At 44.9% G+C, this 25,261-nt stretch overlaps 2 protein-coding genes across 2 annotated transcripts in view; one reads left to right on the top strand and one right to left on the bottom strand.

The window, feature by feature from the left end:
• LOC108802905 (KAT8 regulatory NSL complex subunit 1-like) overlaps window positions 1-14,276 on the top strand; it is an 84,277-nt gene extending 70,001 nt beyond the window's left edge. Inside the window, exons 6-15 of the mRNA XM_018574752.1 lie at window positions 2,232-2,394; window positions 4,610-4,769; window positions 5,992-6,153; window positions 7,090-7,257; window positions 7,368-7,492; window positions 8,741-8,859; window positions 9,731-9,788; window positions 10,778-10,887; window positions 10,995-11,226; window positions 13,406-14,276. Of these exons, the coding sequence (XP_018430254.1) occupies window positions 2,232-2,394; window positions 4,610-4,769; window positions 5,992-6,153; window positions 7,090-7,257; window positions 7,368-7,492; window positions 8,741-8,859; window positions 9,731-9,788; window positions 10,778-10,887; window positions 10,995-11,226; window positions 13,406-13,609 (1,501 nt within the window). The 3' untranslated portion in view covers window positions 13,610-14,276. The remainder of the gene's footprint in view (window positions 1-2,231; window positions 2,395-4,609; window positions 4,770-5,991; window positions 6,154-7,089; window positions 7,258-7,367; window positions 7,493-8,740; window positions 8,860-9,730; window positions 9,789-10,777; window positions 10,888-10,994; window positions 11,227-13,405) is intronic.
• Window positions 14,277-24,483: 10,207 nt separating this feature from the next.
• LOC108802437 (microtubule-associated protein tau-like) overlaps window positions 24,484-25,261 on the bottom strand; it is a 73,773-nt gene continuing 72,995 nt past the window's right edge. The window contains exon 14 of the mRNA XM_018574294.1: window positions 24,484-24,851. Coding sequence (XP_018429796.1) covers window positions 24,636-24,851 — 216 coding nt within the window. The 3' untranslated portion in view covers window positions 24,484-24,635. The remainder of the gene's footprint in view (window positions 24,852-25,261) is intronic.

The following is a 25,261-nucleotide window of genomic DNA, read 5'->3' as shown; positions in this document are numbered from 1 at the left end:
TGGAGTTGGGGAGCCAGCAGGATATTTTCAGGAGCCAGCTTCATTGACAACAATTTATTTAAGGTATTTATATAGTGCTGACAAATTTATGCAGTGCCCATTCACATCAGTCCCTGCCCTCATTGAGCTTACAATCTAAGGTCCCTATCTTACATGCATACATACAGGGAACATGCAGACTCCTTGCAGCTAGTGTCCTGACCAAGATTTAAACCAGGGACCTTCGGTGCTGCAAGGCAGAAGTGCTAATCACTATACCATTGTGCTGCTCCACAACTAGAGGGCACCTGTAGTTAGACACCATCTGTAATTTTTAAGGAGCATTAGTGACACGGCTCACCAAAGAAAAACCTCTTAAGGGTCAAATCCTTAATGGCTTGACTGCAGGGATTAGAAAGTCTGTCAGGTTTTTATTTCTGTCTGTGTCCCCATTAAGGAGACTCGCCCCTCTCTATTTGTATGGGGGACTGTTCTCATTGAAAGTGAAAGGAAATCCAAATGTTGGTTTGTCATCACAGAAGGAATAGATGTGAAATGCTCCAACTAGTTCTGGTGACCCCACTGACAAGCGTGGGGGAGATCCCTCTCTTTGGAGAGATTTGCTCACTTCCTGTCCTGGCTGTGGGACAAGAAGTAAAGGGAGATCTTTCCCATGTTTCTAGATTTCCCATCGCACTATTGACCGACAAGTCCCTGCAATTTCTGTGGGTGTTGCAGTGACACACAGACGGTACCATGCATATATCAAAGAGAGGATAAGTCCCTGGCACAACAACTCTGGCTCAATATCTCTTTATTGAGGCTTGTTTGTGATATCACTATAACAATGTTTGGGGAGCCACACAGGGTCCCTTCATCAGATGGCAAAAAGCTGACCGGGGTTATAACCCTCCCTCAAAACTTGAGTTCTCCACCAGCCTGGTGTCTACGTGTCTCTCCTTAGCAGACAACTCATTGAACCTCACTGTTAGTCTTTGTGAATCCAAATCCTAAAGTTGTGTAAATTGCCCCCTCTGCTTTGTAAGGCCTTGCTCACCCAGGTCTCAGCTTGTATGAGAGCAGTGTGTACAGCAGGCTTATGTGATGCTTTTAGCCAACTTCTGCAAAGCATTTGTGAAGCTTTCTGCAAGTTTTGTTGAAGCCTTTAAAAAAACTCTCTGGTCCCAGTTTAGGAATGTTGAAGCCAGATCTTAAAGGAATTGCTGACTCAGACTTTAAACAAGCTGCTAGCAGTCTTAATCAGACTTTTCAGCCAGGTTCAAGTAGTTCTGAAGCGTATTAAAGACCGCTAGCAGCTTGTTTAAAGTGTCCGTCAACAATGCCATTAAGATCGGTGTTTAATATTCCCAAATTGGAACTGAATGGTAGGCAAATGCCTTGCTGTACACACTGCTCTTATACAAGGTGACGCCCATATGAACAAAAGCCTACATATAGTTGTCCAAGGTATTTTTTTATATTGGTGGGATTGTTTCATATAAAGCCGTTGATCCTGCCAGTTTCTGCGATTTTTTTTTTTTCTCTCTGGGCTTTTCTTTTTAATAGGGTGACCACCAGCTACCGGTTCTGCAGGATGGTGGTCTTCCTGTGCTTTCAGCCAATCTGCTGTAGTCTGTGCCCCTCATTGGTTAATTGTCAGTTGCTCTGGCCAGTTAGCAGCTGAGGGAGAGACTTGCTGTAAATGTAACGGCCTCTTTTACTGCACTGCTGGGCCTTTTACAGTTTGCAAGAAACAGATCTACTGACTGGATCAACCGGTAATAAAACTATGCTGGGGCTTATTCACACTAAGTAAAACCTTGTGGGCTAGTGTGCTGAAATCCCACATTTTTACAGTTGTCATTTTGAAGAACAGTTTCAGCACCAGGTTGATAGTTTTAGTCCAGAAGCGTCGGGTTGAATCACCGTTGGGTCCTTTCATCTGTGGCACCCCAGTGGTGAGATCTAGACACTGCTGTTATTGTGCCTACCCAGTCCTACAATGCCTAGCAATGGTCTGTCGTCTTTCATGCGTTCTGAATTTGTAAAGATTTGTCAGGATGATGTGACCTTGTTTAAGCTATACGGAGCCTGGATGGGCTCCAACTTGTCAGTAACCATGCCATACTGAAATGGCAATTGTGGTGATCATTATTTCTCACTCTGGTGACCTGTCCTAAAGTTGGTCCTTATTTCACGGCTTACGTCTTCTGTCTTTGTTGCACTAAAATGTCCTATCTGGTCTTCAACAGGCTCCCCAAGCGTTCTAGCTCCGACGCTGAAGAGCAGACGTCCTCCAAGTCTACAGCTACTGTACCGGACAGCAGCTGTGTGTGTGCAAGAACAAGGCCTGTCCTCCACTGCAAGAGGAGGAGGGTGGTGAGGCCTGACCGGATCCTTCCCCTCCATCGCAAGGTAAGAGGGCCCGTATTGTGAGCGTTAGTGGAGCAGTTCATGCCTACGGGGTATAGCGTGGTGCTTTTGTTGCATTATTGGTGCAGTTTTCAGCTATGCCATCTTCCATTGGAATGAATGGTACTGGGGATTCAAAAAAATGCCATCAGGTTTTCCAGATGAGAATCCCAGTTATACATACTGTCCAAGATGCAAAGTATCTCGGGTATGGTTTTAGGAAAAGTGTATGTGTACTGGGCACCCAAAATGCTCACCTGCCTGTTTTCAAATACATTTAGAGTTGGCACCAAGAAGCTGTGCCATAGTATTGGCACAGAATTGGATTCCCCACTTTGTGTGTAGTGTACAGTATTACTGTGAGGGTGAAATACTGGGTACTTCTGGGTAGGGTGAGCATGTGGCCCATGTGACGGTACTGATGCTTGATGATTGACTTCTCTGGCCCTCGGTTCTGTCACATGTGGGTGGTGGGAGAGTCCCCAGCCCTGTGTAAGCTCTAAGCCACAACTTACACATGGCTAGTCTTTCACTCCCAGCAGCCAAATGGAGCGTTGGAGGAGAGAAGGCAAAATGAATTGTGGTGAGCAGTGATGGGCAAAGCACAGGTTCACTGTAATAGTCTGGCTCTCTTTTGGGTATCGCCTAATTGGCAGATATTTTTATTGGTCCTTTAAGTGTATATGTTGGCTCTTTGCTTTCTGTACTCCCCTGTTTAGTTGGACTAATCTGTACAGCCGGCTGCTAGTGAGCGAGCAACTTTTTCCGGTGACCTTTTACCCAAATCTAGGATTGTTCAAAGTGTTACCACCATATTGCTATCTAGCAAAATGCATTTTTAAACGGCACACCCAGTTTTCAAAACCCAAAGCAATATTTTTCCAGGGCTTATGGCTGTTCTTTGTCCAAGCCATGCCTTGCTGCTTGTTTTTAGAGTTATGTTGTAAAATCGAGCTCCACTCCCAGGGATATTAAGCTTGCAACTGCAGAATATCCCTCCATGTTTTGAGTAATGTTTCGTGTTTATGATTGTGTATACCATGTAATCCCACCTGGAAGACATTGTGTGGTCCATGTTGTTGTAAAGAGTCCTCAGATCTGGTAGTGTTGTAAGTTGGGTCTCGCATACCTTGGTTGCGAACTTCGCGATGTCACGTAGTAAATCCTGGTCATTCCTAATCTGATCTAAATGCACTTTTGTACAATTTATTTCTTTTTCTGAACAAAGACTTGGAAAGGTGCCATCTCTACTTGTCTCCGTGACGGCAAATGTTTTTTTTAGTATCAGACGATGTAGCTGAATGAAATAATAAAGTGGGAATTGCAAATAAAACTGGAAAAGACCAATTATTCTGGCTCTTGTAGTACCTGCTGTTGTGCTTGGTCACCTGTCATAAAGGCAGTAGAAGGGACAGCCAGCGGGTTCACGTTGCTTTCCACTTGCATGGTAGTAGGGCTGCAGTTAACGATTATTTTCATAATCGATTAGTTAGCCGATTATTAACTTCAATTAATCGAATGAAATAAAAAAAAATATAGTAATTTATTTAAAATAAAATCCACAAATGCAGCGTTACAGACATAAAGTTTACTTCAGAATAAAACAGTATGCACATTTTTTGGAATTGCACGGCACTGGATCACAGGGCATTGCAGTACAGCGCGTTCCAGTGCGGGTGATCACACTGCGGACGGAAGGTGCATTTCGGATCCATTGAAATGAATGGCAACACACCACCTGCATAGAAGGGACCAGGACAGCAGCAGAGGTACGGGGGGGCAGCGGGGGAATGCAGTCACAGCGGTCTCTCCTTCCCACTGGTGGCAGCTGTAGTGGTCTGTATCCCCGCTGCCTCTGCCGACACAGGCGAGGGTTGAAGCAGACACAGACTGCTGCAGCCAGCACCAGCGGGGAGGAGTACGGAGGAGCAGAGCGGTGGCAACTAATCAAAAAGCAACTAATTGCTGATAATTGTTGCCAATGATTCTCATTATAGATTTATAATCGATTAGTTGTTGCAGCCCTACATGGTAGACGCATTGAAGTTTGATGAAAGCCTGAGAAGGACAATTAATTATTTAGCAGGAGGAAGCCTCTTGCCTGTAAGTGAAGGGTCCAGATAGGCTACCAATTTCCTTTTTGGTTCCATTTGGTCATGTGTTCTCCTTTCCTTTTGGTTCCAGTATGACGTGTTCTTTTATGTCCCTTCACACACAGGTCCAGAGCAGTGTCCCTCGGCCCTGTGAGGTCTCCTCATCATGTGTAATGTGTGCCTCCTTCCCGGGGCTCTCTACCCAGTTCCCATATAGCGATCCATTGTCTGAACGTTTGACGCTGTTGGATCCTGCCATTCACCCGGTTCTTTCCTTCCCAGCTGGTGAGTTACACTGAACTTCTTTACTCCCTTTTTTGTCTGATGCTCATTTGATGCGCATAAATGGAAACTTGTCACCTAAGTGACCTGTGGTTGAAACTGACATCGCTTGACTTACAGACCACATGTTGGTTGTAAGGCAGTCGCTTCACTTGCACTGAATCAGCTTTATTGACCTGGAGCTAGCTAATGTGCAGCCTTTGATCTGAGCAGCTGCTTCCATCGGAGACTATTGAAACTGGTATTTACCTTCTGTGACAGGAGACCGGCAGGCCGTACACACTTTTTTCACTCAGTTGTGTACAGTAAAAGCTACTCCTCTTTGATCTTGTGTGATGCTCCATCTGGAAGAATTAAAAATGTTCTGTATAATGCACATTAGGGGGGTTATTACTTCTTTTGTTTAAACAGCCCCGATGCTGGCGACGTACACTGTACGTCGTCAGTCACGAAGGGGTTAAGAACGGTGTATAACAATAAAGGTAGATTACCTCTACAGGTAAAAAAAACCCCGTATAACCCCAATAGCGATAATACCCAGAGTGTGCTCATATACAGTACAGAGATACAGAATCCTTGGAAACATCATTACTATTAGGCTGCATTCACACCAGCAGTGCTACAAGGCTGGATGCATTTCCATGTGCAGATCCTGGAGCATTGCACTGTTGTGGTTTTTTTCCTTTTTGTTAGAGCTTTATTGAAATTCCACAAGTGACATTTCATTAGGTTCTATAGGGACAGTGCGGCACAATGCGGTTATACCGTGTCTCAGCGTGTTGCACTGAGAAGTACTACTACATACAGTACTTTTTTTTTTTTTTTCCGCACAAACCACCGCCACAAGGTGGTGTGATCTAAGCCCATTTCTGTAACGAGGCAAATTACCTCGTCTAGGGTTGGGGTTGCACTGGAAAAAAGGGCAAGCCTTATTGTTTTGTGCTCTCATAAAACCTGTATTGCAGTGTCCTGCACTTGTTTCCATACATAGAAGCAAGTGTCTTATATGCAGTGTTGTTATATGCATGCTGTCCATACAATTCCAGTCAAATAGCTTCTGGGATGTATTGCAGTCGTTCACTAATGATAATCTTGCCAGGCAGCGTACGAATAGTTGTAATTCTTCGATATCCACATATACATTCCGGGGATCCACATGCAGTACCAGTATAAAGGGTTGAGGATCCTTCCCAGGTAGCTCTTTTATCTTGTATGTCTCTCCTAGATGTTCCGGCTGGTCTGCGTCTCCATGCTCTCCTCCGTTCCCACAACAAGATGGACAGATTCAAATCCAGCAGGAAAGTAAAGCAGCGTCCTTCAAATCCAGGTTCCACCACCACCGAAATCCACCGCACAGACCGCACGCCTGGAGTTTTACATACTCATAGTGAGTAGGATAGAAAACAAAAAAGCCCAGTTATCTTCTGGCTTCCAGAACAATGGTGTGTGGTGTCCAATATAAAAAAAACCTGCTTGTTAGGGTGACCATTGAAATCTGACTGGATCTTGTGGATTACTAGTGCTTAGTAATATGACTGTATATCTCTCTCTCTCTCTCTCTCTCTCTCTCTCTCTCTCTCTCTCTCTCTCCCTCCCCCCCCATTGCTTTCATGTGTCTCATACTCTTCTGCATATGCATTTCCTCAGCTGTACTAGTATATTACCTGTATTTGTATGGGAGATGAGGGAATTAACCTCTTCATAGGTGACCACAGTAGATCAGAGTCCTTCAAACAAGAAATCTTTGAATGACGCAAGATTTTTCAGATGGTCATGTTTGGGATGTAAAGCAGATCTGTTTCCTTTTGCTTTACATTGCCAACTGTACTAGTTGGAGGTGATGAAGGGAGTGTTACCTTCAGAGGGAAGCGACCTATCCATTCCATCATTGGAAGTTATCTGCTGGAAGTAATTTCTTGCTTTGCCAGCAACTGGGCGTGTAATAGTGAAGATTCTATCATTACCATAGTTTTCTTTCTCTTCTGCTCTTTTATCAGCTACTAGTAAAACTTACACACATGTAGGAGCATAATGTCATACGAAGAGAGAGGTGTGGAATAAGAATTGTGGTCTGAGCTGTGCAGCTAGCAGAGATCAAACCAAGAGGTCATAGAGAGTCTTAGGTCCTGCTCTGTGCCTGCACAGCAGCCGGGAAGCCTATTGAGCAAGCCCCAAGTATGATTTGCATGCACTATGTTTAACTTGCGTTAAAAAAATAAAGAAGCATTAGTTCTGCTTTAAAAACTGAGCAGGTCATGATGGCAGTAACCTGCTAGATTGTGTTGGGTTGTTTTGTTTTCTGACTCTTGATCTTCTTTTGCAGAACTAACGCTTCACAGGCCTTTTCCTGAGCTCTCTTCCAAGCAGCACTTGGACCCCCTGCTACGTACCTTAAAGTGTGAGAGATCACAAGCTCTGAAAACTGAGCGCTCGCTCAGCCTCCCTATACCCCATCAGAAGAAGCGCTATTTCAGCCCTATAGAAAGAGATGGTAAGGCAACAATCCTCACATTGACCAGGCCGCTGCTGTGCTTTCTAAGTGACCCTTCTGTGATTAAATTATGGACTAACCTTTTTTTTCTTCTTCCCTCATTGTCCCAGGACGACACGAGATGGAACCAGCAGGGCCCAGTCCTGCAGCAGATAGAGAAGGGGCATTATCTCACACCCCTCTGTCACGCCAGCTCTCCACATCATCTGATTCATCAATCAGCGCTGCAGCTGCGGTACGGAGATGGATTGCTTTCACAAACAGAAATCATAGTTGTCTGCTTGTGTGTGCGTGCTATGAGATTACCTACCTGAGCTGCTCTGTAAATCTGTCTTTCCCCTCTTTTCTTCTTGTGAATGAAGGTAAAATACATCTGGTAATTGTGCTGAGTTATCAGATCTAGGCAGACTCAACCTCAGTTGATCACCCACTGGCTTTTTATCCTATGAGGACTCGGGAAACCAGTGCGTTGTTGAGGTCTAGGCATCTTGCTGAAATGCCTTTTGGGTGGATGACTGTTAAATAATAATGAATCCTTTTTATATTGCAGAGTTTTAAAATGACTAAGTTAAAATGTAAAGATTTCTTTTAAATCTATTCTGTATTACGTGGGTGGGTGTTCCTTACATTGGACAAACTCTGCGATATAAAGGTGTTTGCACCAACCACGCATATCCATCGCATACTGTCCACCCGCATAGCTTGTTCTCTATTGTCTTTGTCTACATGAAGGACATACTTCAACCCTTTGGAGATCTTGGCTTGCTACTGCAAAACCTTTCCAGCATGCACTGGTGGTGTGGCGTCGTCATGCTTGGCATTACTGAGCTGCACTGTGGACTAAATGTCCCCCACTGTATCTCCATGAGTGGCACATAAGACAGCTGCCTCAATTGGGCTCATTGGCATTACGACCCTGTTCAATAACCTACTGGCGAGGAGGGGGGTAGGCAATGTAAGGCATTTTCAGCCTTTTCTGGAGTGAAAATGAACAGGCCACCTTAATACAACACATGTTAATGGGAGAATGAACCTGTGTACATTAAACCGCAATGGACTGGCTTGGTGTTAATATAGATATGGGCTGCCGCAACACAACACACATTAATGGGTCACTTAACCCATATGCCTTAAACACACCACCGCGGACTGGCTTGGTTTTAATTTTCTATTGCAGTTTTGCCTTCTGGTGAGCTTGGGAAAAAAAGTGTCCGAATTTAGAAGTTTTTAGTAGGTTCTCCCATCAAGCAGAAATACTTGTGTTTTGAAGGTTGTCTCCATCTATATAAGGTTTTAGAGAGACACTCCAGTGATCAGCTTTGTTATGGTGAGGGTGAAGCTTTGACTCCCCCCTGCTAGTCCTATACAGCAAGCTGGGTAATTCAGCTAGCTGAGACCTTGTCCTAATGTCATCACAAATGAATTTTCTTATTTGCACACATCCTGTTGAAGAGTTAAGTTTTTGTTTTCTGTTCCATGACAGGCCGCCAGGAAGAGGCGGATGGAGACGTCTTATGACATTGACAATATTGTGATACCTATGTCGGTAGCAGCCACCACCAGGGTGGAAAGGCTGCAGTACAAGGAGATCCTCACTCCCAGGTAAAGTCACACATGTGTATCATCCTGCATGCTGGGGGCTTATTAAGGGGCACTTGCAGTGTTGGGGAAGTAGTTGTTGCTCTTTTTATGGCATGTGCCAAGGAATCAGTTCATGTGAAGGGTGAGATCTCCAACTCCCCATAAGCTCTGCCTGTGCTGCTTTGGGTTGCCTCAAATCGGGAAATAGTAGCCTGCCCTGCAGAGGAATAGCAGCACAGGGGTTCTCCACTGCGATCAGACGCAATTTAAAAGTGACGTGCAGCATCTGTTATACACTTGTTGGGTATTTGTGTCTGTCCTGTTGGGAAGATCAGCTCTCTCCATTTATTCCGGTGATCATTGTCACTGAGGCAAAGTGATGGGAAAATCCCAAATTTTGGGTTGTCACAAGCACATGAAAAAGGGAAATCTTCCAATGGGGATGCCTGTTCCAGCCCAGGTCTCCTCCTTTAAATCCCTGTTCTAGGAAGGGGAGGTATCTGTTGACTAACCTGCAGGGGGTTGAAAATTGGTGTGGGTACTTGTCATTGTGGGTACTTGCCACAGCCACGACTGGTATAGGAGCTTTGGTGGCCCAATGGTTACCTTCTGCAGTCTTGTGAATGTGAATAGAATATGCTGCAGGATAGAACATCTATGTGCAGGGCCAAGCCCCTGTGATGCTCATTATAACCTCTATCCAGCCCCATGCGCATGTCTAGCCTTTCCAAATCTTTACCACACTCGGGTCATGTTTGGGCAACCTGCATATGTGCTTATACACTGCACTGTGTTCAGGCAAACGTCGCTAAATACAAGGGGGCTCTAGTCTCCAGTGTAACGTCAGCCCAGGTCATGGATTCTCAGGCCTTTCTTTTTTCTTCTCTTGCAGCTGGCGTGTTGTTAAAATCACTCCTCTGACTCCAAATTCAGATGCGGACATAGAAGAGGTGAGTGAAGTTGGATACAATTATTATTCATTAGCTGAGGTAGATGGTCAGTATTGTCTTTTGAGTTCAAAAAGAAAACAAATGGGTTTGTGGTTAGGAGCACCTAGCGGCCAAGATGGTCTATGCCAGCGTTTATCAACCTTTTTTCAGTCATGCCAGCATTTAAAAAAGTATGCAACATCTTGAGGCACTCTAAAATATGACAAAATAAAAGTAAATGTAAACCTGTAAAAAGACATGTGGTTCTTTCCAAATCCATACCAGACTCCTATCTCAGATTTTAGGGGGCCAGGGGCATGCAAAAACACAAATACACGAGGTTCCCCCCTAAACATTAGGAACCCCCTTTAACATCAGAGCAACTGTATCGGTACTTTGTATCAGTGAGTACCAAAAGCAAAATATTGGTATTTAATACAGAAAAAAACGGTATTGGTTCATCCCTAATAATAATGATGATCAATGGTCACATGAGGTTTGTTCACCAACTAATCCACTGGTTGCAGCTGTTCACAGGGCAATACAGTGTGTTTATATATAAATCAATAAAGGAACCAATAAGCTCTTCACCACACCAGCACGAGGCACAGAAGAAGCCTTCTCCAAATTGCAGTTTGTGCTAAATGGCTATATAATAGGCTGTGAACCAGCAGTTCTGGATCTACAGTTGACCAAGGGGCAGACAGAAATGATTTGCTAACATTCGATTTGTCAGCTTTTAATAAAACTTGAGCAGGGCATTGATCGATTGAAGCCATAATCAATATAAACATGATTTAGGCAGTCAACTTGGCCATGGTGTTACTGTCATGTCAATTGAATACATTTGCTGCGGGCATCTTGTCTTCAGTGACCTGTGGTCATGAGTTGGTTAATCCGGTTTTGGTCGGAGTATCCCTTCATGCATCTGGTTTGATGTTACTGAACCCCTATCAAAGGAGACCCGTGTTCTTTAATATGTGTTGTATCTGTTTTGTTTCATCTCCAAGTTGGAGGATCTCTCAGATTCAGCCTTTGCGGCTTTGCATTTGAAGTGTGAAGAGTCGGAGCGAGCGAGGTGGGCCAGCAGCAGCCTCCCACCTCAACGTCGAGGCAGCAGGTAATGTGATGCCACCCTTGTTGCATGTGCAGGAAGTACTCTGCTCCTTACTGGTGCTTATGGAGAGGACCGAATTTAGATATAACAGTCTTCCATCTGTCTTCCAGGACTCATCGGACATCTGAAGGCTCTATGACCTCTCAGCTTTCAATAGGCACGCAGGCTCTCATACTGCAGCCTCCATCTCCTGACACCAGTAGCTGGCAGGCTATGCCTGACTTCTCTCCGCTCAGCCCCGACGTCTTGTCTGCTCCTCCCACACCCACTTCAAGGGACACTCCACGTCTGATCTCTGAGGAGACACAGAGCTCCGTGTCAGACTCGGGTTATGAAGAGACGGTAAGTGATGCTATTGGTAGCTGTCATTTCTGTTTATTTTGCAAGATCAGTGAATCTCACTCTGCAGGTGAATTATAGGTCCCATAAACTCTGACCAAGGGTTTTGTTATATCAGTTCGATAAGTGTAAACAATATCTGTGGAGCTGACAACTTCCTGTAGTAAGCTAAAAATGCTGCATTTAAATCTCAAGAAATCTTCACTGCTGTGGACTACACAACACACTCACTTATCCGATGGAAATGAGCGTAAGGGGTTTCCTTAGTCCTTGCAGCCTGTCAGTTCTAGGGAGACCACACTGCTTCTAGGGCTGCAACCAACTAATCGATAATAGTCAATTTATGAGAGTAGTTGTCAACTATTCTGATGATCGATTAGTTGGTTGACGAGAGATTTGTCTTTTTTAAATGCAACTAATCGATTAATAGAAAAAATAATCGTTAGCTGCTTCTCGTATATAGTACAGTCATTGAACGTTGTCACCCGAGGACAGGAAGTGTTACTGGCAGGGTCACCTGGTTAAAAAATAAAAGGGGAACCGCCTGAGAAAACTAATGCAGCCACCACATCTAAGGACTAGTAAGCTGCTATAGATTACATATTTGTTCTTTGGGTTAAGAACCCTTTTGAAGGGCAAAGTGGATTGTGCAGGTCTGGGTGGATCCATTTAATGCTATTCAGGGGAATTATGATTTGTAAATCTCATTGAATATCTAAGTGCCAATTTTAGACTTCCTGATCAGGGAATATCTTTTAGAACCTGGAGTAGCCGATTGTGTAAAGCAATTCATAAGCGCAGTGTAGTACAGGGTGCAGCGTTCCCCGGTGGTAGTGGCAGCGTAGTTTACAGCGCCATCTACTGGCAGCTTTGTAAACGTGTCCTGGCTTTGGCCATCAAGTTTTATTTGATAAAGTGTAATTTTCTTATTTATTTTTTAAAGATGGAGTTTGGGGCTTCCATTGACCTCCTTGGAGGGATTGTGAAATTAACCAGGCAGGTCGAAGTGAGTTTTAAAACTGAAGTGTGCGAAGGTGTTAGAATATCACTTTACATAAAATATTTGTTGATTGCGGTACTACCTGGAGCCAGTATTTCTTGGGCTGGATGATGGTTGAATAGTTCATTAGCGGTTTATATTGTTTATATATTTAACATCTCTCCTAATGAGATCCAATCTCCGTCCTCCTGCTGTGATCTCCCCCCACGCTCATCCTTGACACCCCTGCTCCTGGGTCCTTGGCTCAGCCCACCTGCTTGTACTAGCTTTGCTTCCCACGGTCACCAATTCCTTGTGCACTGAGCTGCATTTTCCTGCTTGATGCAGTTACTGGTTCGGAAACGCAAAGCAAAATGAACAAGCTTGAGAACGTGCAAAAATAATTGAAGGACTCCGGGCAAATAAGAAACGTACCCTTGCACTGGGGCTACCCAAGTGCTGATTTTGCTTCCAGGGGGGCTCATATAAAGCTGTTTTATTACCTGATCCCGGCTCCAGTGGTGGTCAATGCTCACCCCTCTCCTATTCTGCTCTGGCTGTGAAATGTTCCTCGGCCTATTCACATCGAATGCCGGTCCTGCATAAGAAGTGATGAAGTCAGCAGTCCTTAGACCGTTGACGCAAAGGGGAGAAGCTGTGTGGACCGGTCTGGCAGCCAGGATCAGGTAAGTAAATCTGTGACTTTCTAAGCCCCTAGACCAAAATGAGCACTTAACCCTTTGCAGTGGGGCTCCCACAGTTTTTTTTATTTGGCCGGAGATCTTTTTTTATTATTACAGGTATTTTTAGAGCGCCGACAATTTTAAGCAGCGCATAAAATATGTAGAGCATATTCACATCAGTCCCTGTCCTCAAGGAGCTTACACTCTAAGGTCCCCATCTCACATGCATACACACAAGGGACAATTTATACAGAAGCCAATCAAGATTCCAGCACGTCTTTGGAGTTTCAATAAGGAAATGTAGCATGCAGATGTTATTATTATACAGGATTTATATGGCGCCAACAGTTTGCTCAGCGCTTTACAATATGAGGAAGACCTTATAATCGCAATACAATTTAAGACAAGATGGTAAGGAGGGCATTTTATATATCGGGAAGAATGTGGAGTAGGTGTTGGTGTTTTGGCTTTAAGTAAACCAATGAAGCTTCATTTTTCCTCTTCCCTTCATCTTTTTCAGATTGTACATCCCTGGGAGAAGCGACACTTTCCCCTTTCCTACAACCCAAAACCAGAAATTGCGGGAACCAGCGAACCTTCAGACTGGGGAGGGCCACGCCCCTCGCGCCGATCTTCCTGCAGCTCCCGAACTGCCAAAGACACAGAGGGACCCCCTTCCTCTCCGCCCTGCCCTTCCTCCAGACCGCGGCCCCTCCACAGATAAAAAGAGCAGCGGCGGGTGAAAAACTTGCAAAGAAAAACAAAATCTATATAAATATATATAAATCCGACAAGACAATTTGGCTTCAGAAGAATCCTCTGTTTGATATTCAAACTTTATCCCCGGAGCAGAGCGCCAGTTTCACAGTTTTTAGTGAATTTAAGAACTTTAGAGATCTGTTACCTTCTCCTCGTTATCTTTGTTTCTTATCTTTGTTTCTTGTTTTTGTTACTTCTTTTTTTTTTTTCTTCCTTTCTTCCTTTTTTTTTCTTTTAATCAAGCTATGTTGTACATGTGACACGGTGTACTTAACCCGCTGCCGTCCCTCCGGCTCTCTGCGTGCAGCTCGGGAGCCGGAGGTTCAGTTGCTGCAGTTTGTGGCTCCCCATTTCCCCTAACGCCTGAACAGTGTGTGCTTGTAACCGTTTGTTCCTACTAGCTCGTCAAACGTGGCTGCAGCTGAGGTACCAGAGACGAGGGGAATGTCTATGACATCTCAGACCCCACCCATGAGGTACCTCTATGATCTAGTAACAGTAAGAAAGCACTTATTTCCACAGCAGGATGATCTAGGGCTTGGTTCAGATGCCAAGTTGGGTATGTTGAGGCCTGTATTGACCAATGGAACAGGCAACATTTCATAGTCATTATCATAGTTTGGGAAAGTTTATCAAATTGAGCTTTCTAGAGAGTTTTAATTTTCTGTTGTAGCTTTTCGGTGTTCCAGGTGAGCATTATCTGCTCGCCGTTCAATAGTCCCACGATGACCATGCTTGACATGCCAAATGCCGATTATTTTACCGATAATCAAAGGCTACTATTTAACTATGATGTGGTTACAGGGTATATAAAATGAGCAGACTCTGTAGAATGCCCATTTCAATCACACATGTTCAACCAAATGATTTGGTTCTAGTTTTCTTAGTGCCTAAAGCTGACACAGGTCCCCGAGAGTTTGAGAAGGATCAAACTCTGTTATGTTAAAGATAACCGGTGAGGAAAGGGATATAGGATAACTGCCAGCACTGGCTTGTTTTCAAAGGTGCAGGTTCCTGGGCTGTCATGCTGATCCTGCCTGAACTAGAAAAAGCATGCCAGATTGGACCCCCGAGTTCATTGTTGCATGCTTGTTATAGGTCGGTGACACTGGCTGATGATGATGTTGGGATAAAGAGGACAGCCCTGGAGTCCGCCCCTTTAATAACAGGTCCCCGTTTTTGTTTGTTTTTTGTCTTCACCGGTTGACTTTAAAGTCTGCAAAAAAATCCAATCTATTATTCAGGATGTTTGTTTGGCATCATGACTGTAGTCTAATCAAATTGTCTGTCTGTGTATATATTGCTACTGGCAGGACCTCCAGGTAAGAAACGTTGCAACACTTCCTGTTCCAGGCTGACCACCCTAAGCCACTGCTTTGCAATAAGCAGCCCCTGCTGTGCCCACCCCTTATGTTGGCCTATCAGATGTGTGGGAGGCATGTGTAGATATGATGGGCAGCTGAAGGAGTACTCACCGTAGGCTTGTGAGAACACTGCTGATTGAAAGGCTGTGGCTTAGCATTGTCAACTTGCAGCAGGGAAGTGCTGTTACCTTATGGGACTGGTAGTTGTTCAACAGCTGGAAGGCCGGTGTTTGGCTACCCTTGGCCTAGAGGAAAATGGCCAAATGTGAAAAGAAGGTGGGCGATGTGGCTAAATATGGGACCTGTTATGGTGCTTCTCTAAGAATGATGGTCAAACAAATTGTACACATGCTCCTACTGGAATCTGGCCATGTGGTTGCATGAAAATTGTACCTGGAGGAGCCTGAACCTACAACACACCTCCTTGCTGTCACACAGAAATCTGACTTTAGACGACCAAAAGATCGACCATTCTCCTGAAATTGTGTCCCTGGTCTGGTTTTCCAGACTGTTCCCTAATGAAGATTGTCTCGTCCAATAGAACAGACTCTCAAAATGGAAACGGCTTTCTATACCTGTATACAGTAAGGAATAATGCCGAACCTCCTGATCAATAGAGTTAGGTTTTCCATAGACGTTAGGACGCAGTTTTCACCGCCATTCAGTCGCTCCTCTCCTGACATTGTCCCCTTATCATTTGCATCATGTGACCGTCTCATTGCATGTAAGGTCAGCTTCCTAAGACCTGGTTGACTGCAGCAAGCGAGTATTCTTGGGCTTTAGTACTTCTATAATCTTTGTAGGCTACAGCGTCTTTACAGAAGAAGAAGAAAATTTGTTTCCAATTTGGTTTTGAATCATTTGTGTTTTCCATTTAGACACGTTCCTTCTTTTAATTTGGTGATATCAAAGTAAATACTTGCTACATAACTGCCTGCCTGTATTAAAAATGTTGTTGCATATCCAGCTTGCAACTTGTCTTCTCTTAATTCTAGACACGGATAAAGGACGGGGTTCAACAATCGGGTGTTAGAGCTGAATGTGGGGCAGTAAATGGAACCTGCAACTTGACTTTCTGTAAAAGGAAGCTGAGAGAAGTGTGCCGGGGGCCATTGCTGATCTCTCATCCTGAAATGCTGGCTGCCTGGCTCTCCTGCTGCCAATACTTTGTCATGGTCTTCGCTTGCAGCATACGTGCTCTGGGCATTGGGAATTATTGAAGCCAGACACGGCCAGACAACTAGTCTTTTAAGTTATATCCGCATCTTCCTTCTTTAAAGCAAACCTGTCAGCTCTTTAAACAAAAATCCCAATGGCAATCACAATTCCTGTAATTGAAGAATTATCCTTTCTCTCTCTGGTAGCCCATCTACTCTGTAACCCTCCCAGTCTCCATCAATCTCTTTGACATTCATTTTTGGGAGTGTTGGGTGTGTGTCTACCACCGCATGTTATGGTTCCATCCTCTTGACTTCTACGTCACTACAGGACACAGCATTGGCATTGGGGTCAGGAGATGGAACCATATAGTGCAGTGGAGGGCACAGCAGGGATAGGCAAGCCACACTCAAACTTTTGTGAAACTACATGTGCCATGAGGCATTGCAAGATGGTGACAAGCATGACTCCCATAACCAGAGGCATGCTAGTTTTGTAGTCTCGCCACAGCTGGAGTCGCCTATCTTTGTCTTGCAGACTTTGCAGCGCTGGAAAGGGGGGCGAGGGAGAGACCTGGGTTGCCAGACGGGAGTATAATACAATACTGCTATTAGAGACCTGACAGGATCACTCTAAAGGACCACAGTACTCTTGTGATGTAAAAGAACCAGCAATTAGATTCACAATTCTAAGTCCCCACACCTGTACAGAAATTGGGATAATTTTGTAAGTTGCCATGTTGGGCAAAAGGAAGGAACACGCTGTTTGTAGTTGTGAAATGAGGTGTGTTCTGATGATCACTGAACAGGAAATGGGGTGTGTTCTGGGGGATCACTGAACAGGAAATGAGGTGTGTTCTGGGGATCACTGAACAGGAAATGGGGTGTGTTCTGGGGGATCACTGAACAGGAAATGGGGTGTGTTCTGGGGATCACTGAACAGGAAATGAGGCGTGTTCTGTGGCTCACTAAACAGGAAGTCACCTGTGTTTGAGCGGGAAGTCCCCCTTTCGCTCCCCATTATTCCACCTTCATTCAAAAATCCTATTTTGATATTCCTGAAACGTTTCCATCTATGCATGGATCTAACGAATATCTTCTGCATAAAACCATGTGACAGAACTGGTGTAGTGGCCATGTCGTATTCCGTAGAGGTTTTCATGTCTGGTATTTTATGACAGGATGGCGGTTTCCCTGGTTACCCAGAACAGCCAAACAGATCTGTGTTGTGAACCGGACTTCCCCGTACTGGAGTGCTTTGGACTTCCCCTCCTCTCTCCCAGTGGTGGCAGAGGTTGGCAATAAGGGAATTACAGCTTTTGGTTTATTCCTCTCATCCCTGGCTGGACATAACCCCTTTCCTTCTCTGCTCACCCGGACGTGGGTAAATACCCAGTACTGTTTGTACGGCGTAACGTGACGCGCTCCCCTGGGAAGGTGAAAAACGTGAACCTGTTCCTTTGCCTTGCATAGACACAGTTCAGTTTAGCTTTCATCCTGGTAGCCATCTTTCAATGTGGGTGGGATTCACAGCTTGGACCCTGTACAGCAGGGGTGGGCAAACTCCGACCCCAGTTGTGGTAAATCTACAAAAATCCCATCATGCCTCTGGGTGTCGTGGCTGTCAGTTTTGCAATGCCTCATGGGAATTGTAGTTCCGCCACAGCTTGAGGGACGGAGTTTGCCTACCCCTGCTTTTTACATCTATAGCTGGGTACACGCTATGAAAGCTTCACTGACATGCCAGTCCAGGTTGCCCAGGTTTACCATCCTAGGAGATGTCAATATTGGATGTCCAACACTTCCTGTGACCCCCCAGTCATCTGAAGCAATACGATCGTAGGTATCAGTCTATGCATGGTGGTCCCCGTACTGATAAATATCTCGTATCCTGTCATGGTGGTGGGCATTGTGTGACCTCTACCTATACCCACCACTGAGTACCCCATAATGGTTGTCCTTTTTATATGTTCTGAACTCCTTCTTACACTTTATTGCTCTACGTTCATTCCCGGCCTCCTCACCAAGTCTCTCCTTCCATGCAAAGGGTTCAACTTGATCTGTATTTGAGTACTCGTGCTAGCTATCGGAGCATTTGGGCGAGTACGAGTACTTCCTGTATCAGGAAGCCGGGCAGCGCAAATCCGGAAGCCAGGCGCCGTGTAATGACGCAGCGCCCAGCATTCTGATTGGCTGGGAAGCCGGCGTCATGCTCCCTCGTCAACTCATGAATCATAATATTAAGAAAGTGACCTTAAAGCATTCGTTTGTATTGCTTCATAAAAAATGTGACATGTCCCTTTAAGAAAAAGTATCGGTAATTGGTTTCTGCGAGTACTTGATCTAAAGTATCGTTACTCGGTCTTAAAGTGGTATCGGTGCATCCCTAATAAAAATAAACATGGCTGTCATAGAGTTCATTTTCGGTCCATGGAGATTGGTGGGGGTTTGGCAGGAACTTTTCCCGTACAGATGAACTGAACATATACAATGTTAACCCAATCACTAGTGGTTTAACGTGTTCTAGGGTGTCTGTGGTCAAATCTGTATTTCGATTGAATTTCCACAAGTCCTACCCCACTGAGATGGAGCAGTGGAAGATATGGAAAGCACACTGGGAATCCAGGAAGTTGATGGAAGTGATGGACAGACGGAAGGCATCACTCACTATATAAAAGGGATTCTTTCATGTAAGCTTTGATTGCATTATAACAAACCCCTCTAGTATGTATTCCTATTACAATGCTGATGTTATAACCAGAGAGGATGTGCTGGGACTTTATGATATGATATGAAAGGGTTTTTGTTTTTGTGTCTGTTTTATTTAAATCTTCAGCCATCGGTGATTCTGCCATGAAGATCTTTGTTAGGTCACTTCCTGTTCCCAATTGTGCTCCTGTGTTGTCCCATGTTCTCCCAATAGAGACTATGATCGGCTGCAGTGCACATTGCACAGGCACAGTTCACTGTTACCATCAGGAAGTGCATCCTGACAAGTGACAATATGTAGAGAAGAGGCTGCAGCAGACTGGCAGCACTGAGAACCAAATCTCCACTGATGATAAACATCTACTAAAAGAATGTGATCTTATAGACAAAGTGCATTTATTCCCCCCCCCCACCCTCCTCCCCTGATCTAAATGATCTCGTCCTCCGCACATCTATACTTGGTGAGATCCCAGGCTGCTCTGCAGTTTGGTGACATCCAGCGCTGCAAGTCTCCTGGCCACATACATCTCCCAGCAGCAAGACGGCCCCAAAGAAGTCTGGGGCTGTAATGTACAGGTGTGGACAGCAGAGGGAGCAGTACAGCACTAGATGTAAATAATAAGAGCCTTGCCCATGTGATCTCGGTAAGTACAGATGTGCAGAGGTGGGATTATTTAGGCCAGGGGAGGGGACAAAAAGGATCAGTGTGTTTTTGTTTAAAAGTGTGCTTATCCTTGAAGAAATGCTAATTTTGAGTAAAATATGGGAAGTACTAGACCCTAAAAAGCTTGGTAATGGACAGACATTGCTGGGATTTTTGGTCTTTTTCAGACAGTCTTCCTCATGTCTTGTGATGACCAATCGTCATCCATAAGCATACGCATCCTGAAATATGAATTTGATCACGGGTGTCATCAGACACCATTGCAAGTGTGTATTGTGAATGAACAGTGCTTTTGGTAGATGGACATTTTTTGTTTTTCTTGGCCAAGGGTCTTTTCACATGGAGGAGGGGCAAGCGTAGTCTTTTGTCTATGACAAGGGGGAGGGGGCAATTCCAGCACTCTAGCTGTGCTTTAACTACAAGTCCCAACATGCCTCTGGAAGGCTTGCCTGTAACTGTCAGTCTTGCAATTCCTCATAGGAGTTGTAGTTCCACCACAGATGGGGGTCTGTAGTTGCCCACCCCTGGACTGTGAGTAGCCTCAGACACAAACACTGCTAAGCAGGAAGCACAGACTGCATTTGTGATACATAAATATGGCCGCCGCCATGTGCTTACCCATTTGATTGGTATCACTAACATGTCCTTACTTCATGATCTGTTACAGCATCAAAAGCAATATAAATCGGAATGGTATGTCCATTGCCACATGATTGGGGCTTCTATTTCCTTGTCCCAGGTCTCAGCTACCAGGTACTTGGTGATTTCCCTAGTTTGATGTTTCTATCTTATCCGGTTTGGATTGGTTTTTTTCTATTATTTGTATGTAGTTTAATCAATGAACATTTTTGTGTGGTGTCTGCACTAATATAAGGTGGTGTGGCTACCTTTTTTAATGTGTGGATTTATTTGTGTTTGCTCTCCTTTTTTCTTGCACTTGTGTTCGGTAATACATTACACTAAAATGCTATAAACCAGGGGCAGTAGGTAACATCTGCACTCCTACTGTGGTGAGGTCTCCTCTGGGAGTCATGCTTGTGGCTAAGTCTTGAAATACATCATGTGACTTGTTCCACAACAGCCAGAGTGGTGAGGCCGCCTGCCCCTGTTGTATTATCTCGTTGGAATGGCAGCTATAGGAATTGCACTGCTGAAGTTTGAAACTGACCCTTCCAGTGGTGTATTGCCATCAATGAGTTTGGATGGGTCTGCTTGTGGCTCTGATCACACAGCCTGCAATAACTAACATGCTGCTGATCAGATACTGTAGAATCAAGCTGGCATTTGGAGCCATAGTGGGCTGCTATATGTTTGGATAATTGGATGCAATGCCCAGCAGAAAAGCCAACACCACCGTCCAGGCACGGGTAAGTAGCTTTTGATTTTCTGTATTTTATTCACGAATTGTGTTTTTGTCTGTAGTTTAATAAATCAGCTCCAGCTTTTGTTGGCCAGTGTATGTGGTGGGTCTTCTATACAAGTCCCCCATTGCTGGCTATGGAATTAGGTCATTATTCCCGTACTCTCCCACAGGGAGAGGTTCAGCTCTGTCATTCTAAGATTGGTGGCCCCTTTTGTCCGGAGATATGTGGTTGCATAGTTCTGTTCATATCATGAGAACCTTCCTGCACGAGCTGAAATATTTTTGTATGTTAAAGTCATGTATAAGGCCTGGTTATCCATAGCAGCTGATATTATACCAGTGAGGGGGCATAATGGTGAATTCTGAATAGTTGACATCGTGCCTCAGGTGGCGCAATTTCTTTTTCTTGAGGCACGATGTCAACTATTCAGAATTCACCATTAGCATTCTTAGGTGGCGCCATTTCTTTTTCTTAAGAATGCTAATGCCATTTAATTTGTAGGTGGCAGCTTCTGTCTTGATGCATCTCTGGGGTGGGGGGTTGGTACCTGTGAGACATGTGTAGTGGTGTTGGGGAACCCTTTTCTATAAAGCATAACTCCTTTTCAGTCTGTGCATAAATCAGAAATTGTATCAATACTTTGACTAGCTGAAATCTAAACTTTGAAATGCTTGCAGGCCTGGGGTAGGGGTGCCTCTACACTTTTTTTTTTTGCCACCTGAGGTGGGGGGACTCGGGCTCACCGCCCACTGATTGCCAGGAGCTGGGCAGGACACCAGTCATAGCGTCCCCCTCAGCTCCTGGCAACCAGTGACATCCGAGAGTGGGGCGGCACCCCCGTCACAGGTTGCTAAAAGCGCTTGGTAAACCTGGGACATTCTGGCCTTACTCCTCCCCCAATGTGACCCAATGACATGCTGCCTGAGGCAACCACCCCATGCTGTCTTTTATTATAGGGATTGCCGCTTATTATAGGGACACACAACCTACCTGTTCAGATGGGGCGCTATGAACCACAATAGTGATAATTGGCCGGGGCCTGAGGCAGCAGGGTCAGAGCACCGAGGCAGAAGGTTTACAAATGGTCGTTACTTTTTTCATTGTTTTGTTTCCTGCTTCTGGCTGGAGAACTATAGGGGAAAGGATGTGCAGAGGGTGTTGAGTGCTCATAAGAGTCTTTACATTTCAAAAACTGTAAACCCCTCTCTCCTTCCAGTACAGCTGAAATGCGGTCCTGCATATAAAGCAGAATGCCATTCTCATCCATGCAGTGTGCCGGTGGCTTTCTTTTGTTGATCTGTGAATGCTTATTCCTTACCGGTCAGTGATGTAGGAGAGGTTGTGTTTCTTGTGTGACCCCGGATAGCATACAGGCACAGATACTGCAAGTATTCTATATGTTGTCAGACTTATTGACTGCAGGCATGTCCTCTTCGACTATTCCCAAGTCTATAGCTTATCCATTTGCTGTGTAACCTTTGACCTTTCCCATGCATTGTGTATGGAAGAATTGTGGTGGATCAGATGACCGAGAAGTGGTGACCTCATCGCTACTGGAGATGAACGAAGCTGTCCATATGGAGGTCTTTACTGTGTGCGTTTAACTCCTTTATATATCCCGGAGATGCTAGATCAATTATTGTCAGCCTGTAGTCTCTGGAGGACCACAAGGCCCAGCATCCCCTGCCATCCAATTGGATCTGTAAGTAACATTTATTTTTTCCTGATATATGGAATTCGGCATCAGATGGTCCAGGCACTCCCAGCATTCCGTGTCATTGTTTTTGTATTGTCAGGAAGTGTTATAGAGTGAACACCATACACCTTCATATGACGTATGAAGCTGCAATGGGAGAAAAAAAGAACAAGCTGGGCCAGGAGGTCTGTAAAAAATAAGTCAAGGCAACTGGACTTTTTTTTTTTCTTGAAGACGTTTCACTGGTCATCCAACCGGCTTTCCCAATTCAAAATGACTAGTTTTATCAATTGAGAATGAATGACCAGTGAAACGTCCAAGACGAATACAGCAAGTCCAGTTGCTTTGATTTATTCTTTAGACATACCATGACCAGGATGAATGAGAACTGTCACAGACTGGGGTCAGGAAGGTAAACGTGTTGTGGTCATTGCCATGTGTGTTGATGGTTTAGTCTATATACCCTCAGACCTGTGACTTACATATGGTGGTGTTCCTTATTATTGTTGTCCTGGTAATGTGGGAACACCAATTTGTTGAGTTGTGATTTTTCAGGCCCAGTGTTCTTAGCCACTCCCACTCTATATCTATAATTAAGGAAATACTGTTACTAGTATTGGTGCCGATTCTGAGTATCTGGACGAGTACTCGTACGGCTCTGATACCGGAGCTTCTGGTTAGAGGGAGGTTTCCTCTAACCAGCAGTGCTGTGAGGGAACATGGAGCCAATATGTTATGACTCGCCTCCCTGATTGGCCAGGAAGCCAACTTCCCAGCCCATCAGCATGGAATTGGCTTCCCAACTAATCAGGAAGCTGGGCGGCGGATAATGACCTGCCTCCCGGCTTCCTGATTGGCTAAACAGCCGGCTCAATGCTAGTGGAAGTACAGGTACAGTATCTGCGAGTACGGAAATATAAATATCAGTACTCATACTTGATAGGGATGCACTGACACCGGTTTTTCGGTATCAAGACAAGAAGACTCCTGTTTTTCCTCTGATCTTGGTCTAAATCCAGTTTTTGGTGCTGGTGACCTCTTTCTGCCAGCTTGTAGTTTTGTGTAGAGACGTGAGCTCGTGGGAACCACTCTCCAAACACTGTTGAGACCCAGCTATGCTGCCAACTGCAGAGTCCAGGTGACAACACTGTCCACTGGCCGGCAACACGTAAGTGAGCTCAGCAGCCACCGTCCGATGTACCCACAGATTTGATGATTTCTCCCTCTGCGTAGGTAACAAACTGAAATCCCGGAGCCCCTAATATTTTGTATTAATAACTTTATTTCCAAATCCACTTTTACAGCAACAGACCGTGTGAACCAGCTGGTCAGACACGACACAGAATTTGGACAGCCACAGACACAGGGGGAGGGGTACTGCAATTTCTGCAATCCCCTTTTGTTCATTGAGCGTAGTGAGGTCAGAGATGGAATAAGCTAAGGATCTCTGCAAAAAAGTCTGCCAGTTTTTTCTATGGCAAAACAGGGGTAGATGAGCGTGTGCGTGCCGTTATCATTGGCGGGCGCGGGTTACAATGAAAATTATCAACATGCGTCTACAATGGATATAAACTTGCAGTGCCAGGTGGGCCCAAGCTAATATTTTGTGTCTCCGTCTGGAAAACATGCGACAGCTTTCAGATCAATCCATTACAATCTTAATTCTAGCAGATTAATTAAAAAAACAAAAAGGTGTTAAACTGAGCAGATGCTGACTTAAGGAAGCCCTCCGAGCCTGCACAGTGCACATGACCACCCTAGGCTGGGAACAGGAAGTGGTGTAGGACCGGTGCCATATCCTGCTCCTTCTAGTGGTGAGATTCAGACACAGACTGTACCGATGATGCAAGCGGGCACTTAGGAACAGCACTCTCCTACAACACCCCTTTAATAACGCAAAGCAAAATATACATAAACATTATTGAATAGCTTCTTTGCCTCCGGAGCAATGAAAAGAATATACACCTATGAGTTTTCTCCCCTCTGCTACTAGTAAGTGGGGTGGAGATGGTCTTCTTCTGCTGGGGAAGGGACACATCACAAGCCTTGTTTGGCCAGGGAAGCGGAGACTTGGTCGGCCAGCGTGGACAGTTGCGGGGAGTCGGACATGTTTATGCTGCCGGAAGAGGAGACGTTGCTGAGACGGCGAGGGGAGGTTTCCCCGGATGGGTTGGGAGACTTGTACACGATCTCTGCGCCGTGGTCCGTCTTGGCTTTTGCGTTCTCCCGGAAATTCAGTTTGTGGGACTCAATCTGTGGGAGGAAGGGGAAGGGGCAGGAACCAAAATAAGTTAGAGGGGGCTGCAGCAAAACAGCATGGACATGGTGCAACTAACCCATAGTGACCAATCAGAAATGACAATGTTGTATCCCATAGCACCAAACTTCCTGATTTGCTGCTCAGAAGTTTGTCATGATTATAAATCCTTCACAGTGTGACCGATGTGTATTCGATATGCTTCATGCAGACAGGACACATCACATGGAGCTGCATGTACATTGTGAAGAGGATTTGGTATGAGGCTGGTACAGACAGACTATTCTATACAGTCTAAGAAAGAACCAGGTTCCCATGTATCCCGCTCATGCTATATAGTTAGTACTGCTTGGCCACATTCAGTTGAACCCATTCTTTAATGGTGAATATGCTAAGTGTGTTCATT

Source organism: Nanorana parkeri, unplaced genomic scaffold (assembly GCF_000935625.1).
Source record: "Nanorana parkeri isolate BGI_ZX_2015 unplaced genomic scaffold, ASM93562v1 scaffold50, whole genome shotgun sequence".
Lineage (NCBI taxonomy): Eukaryota > Metazoa > Chordata > Amphibia > Anura > Dicroglossidae > Nanorana > Nanorana parkeri.
This window is presented reverse-complemented; position numbering and strand designations above follow the sequence as displayed.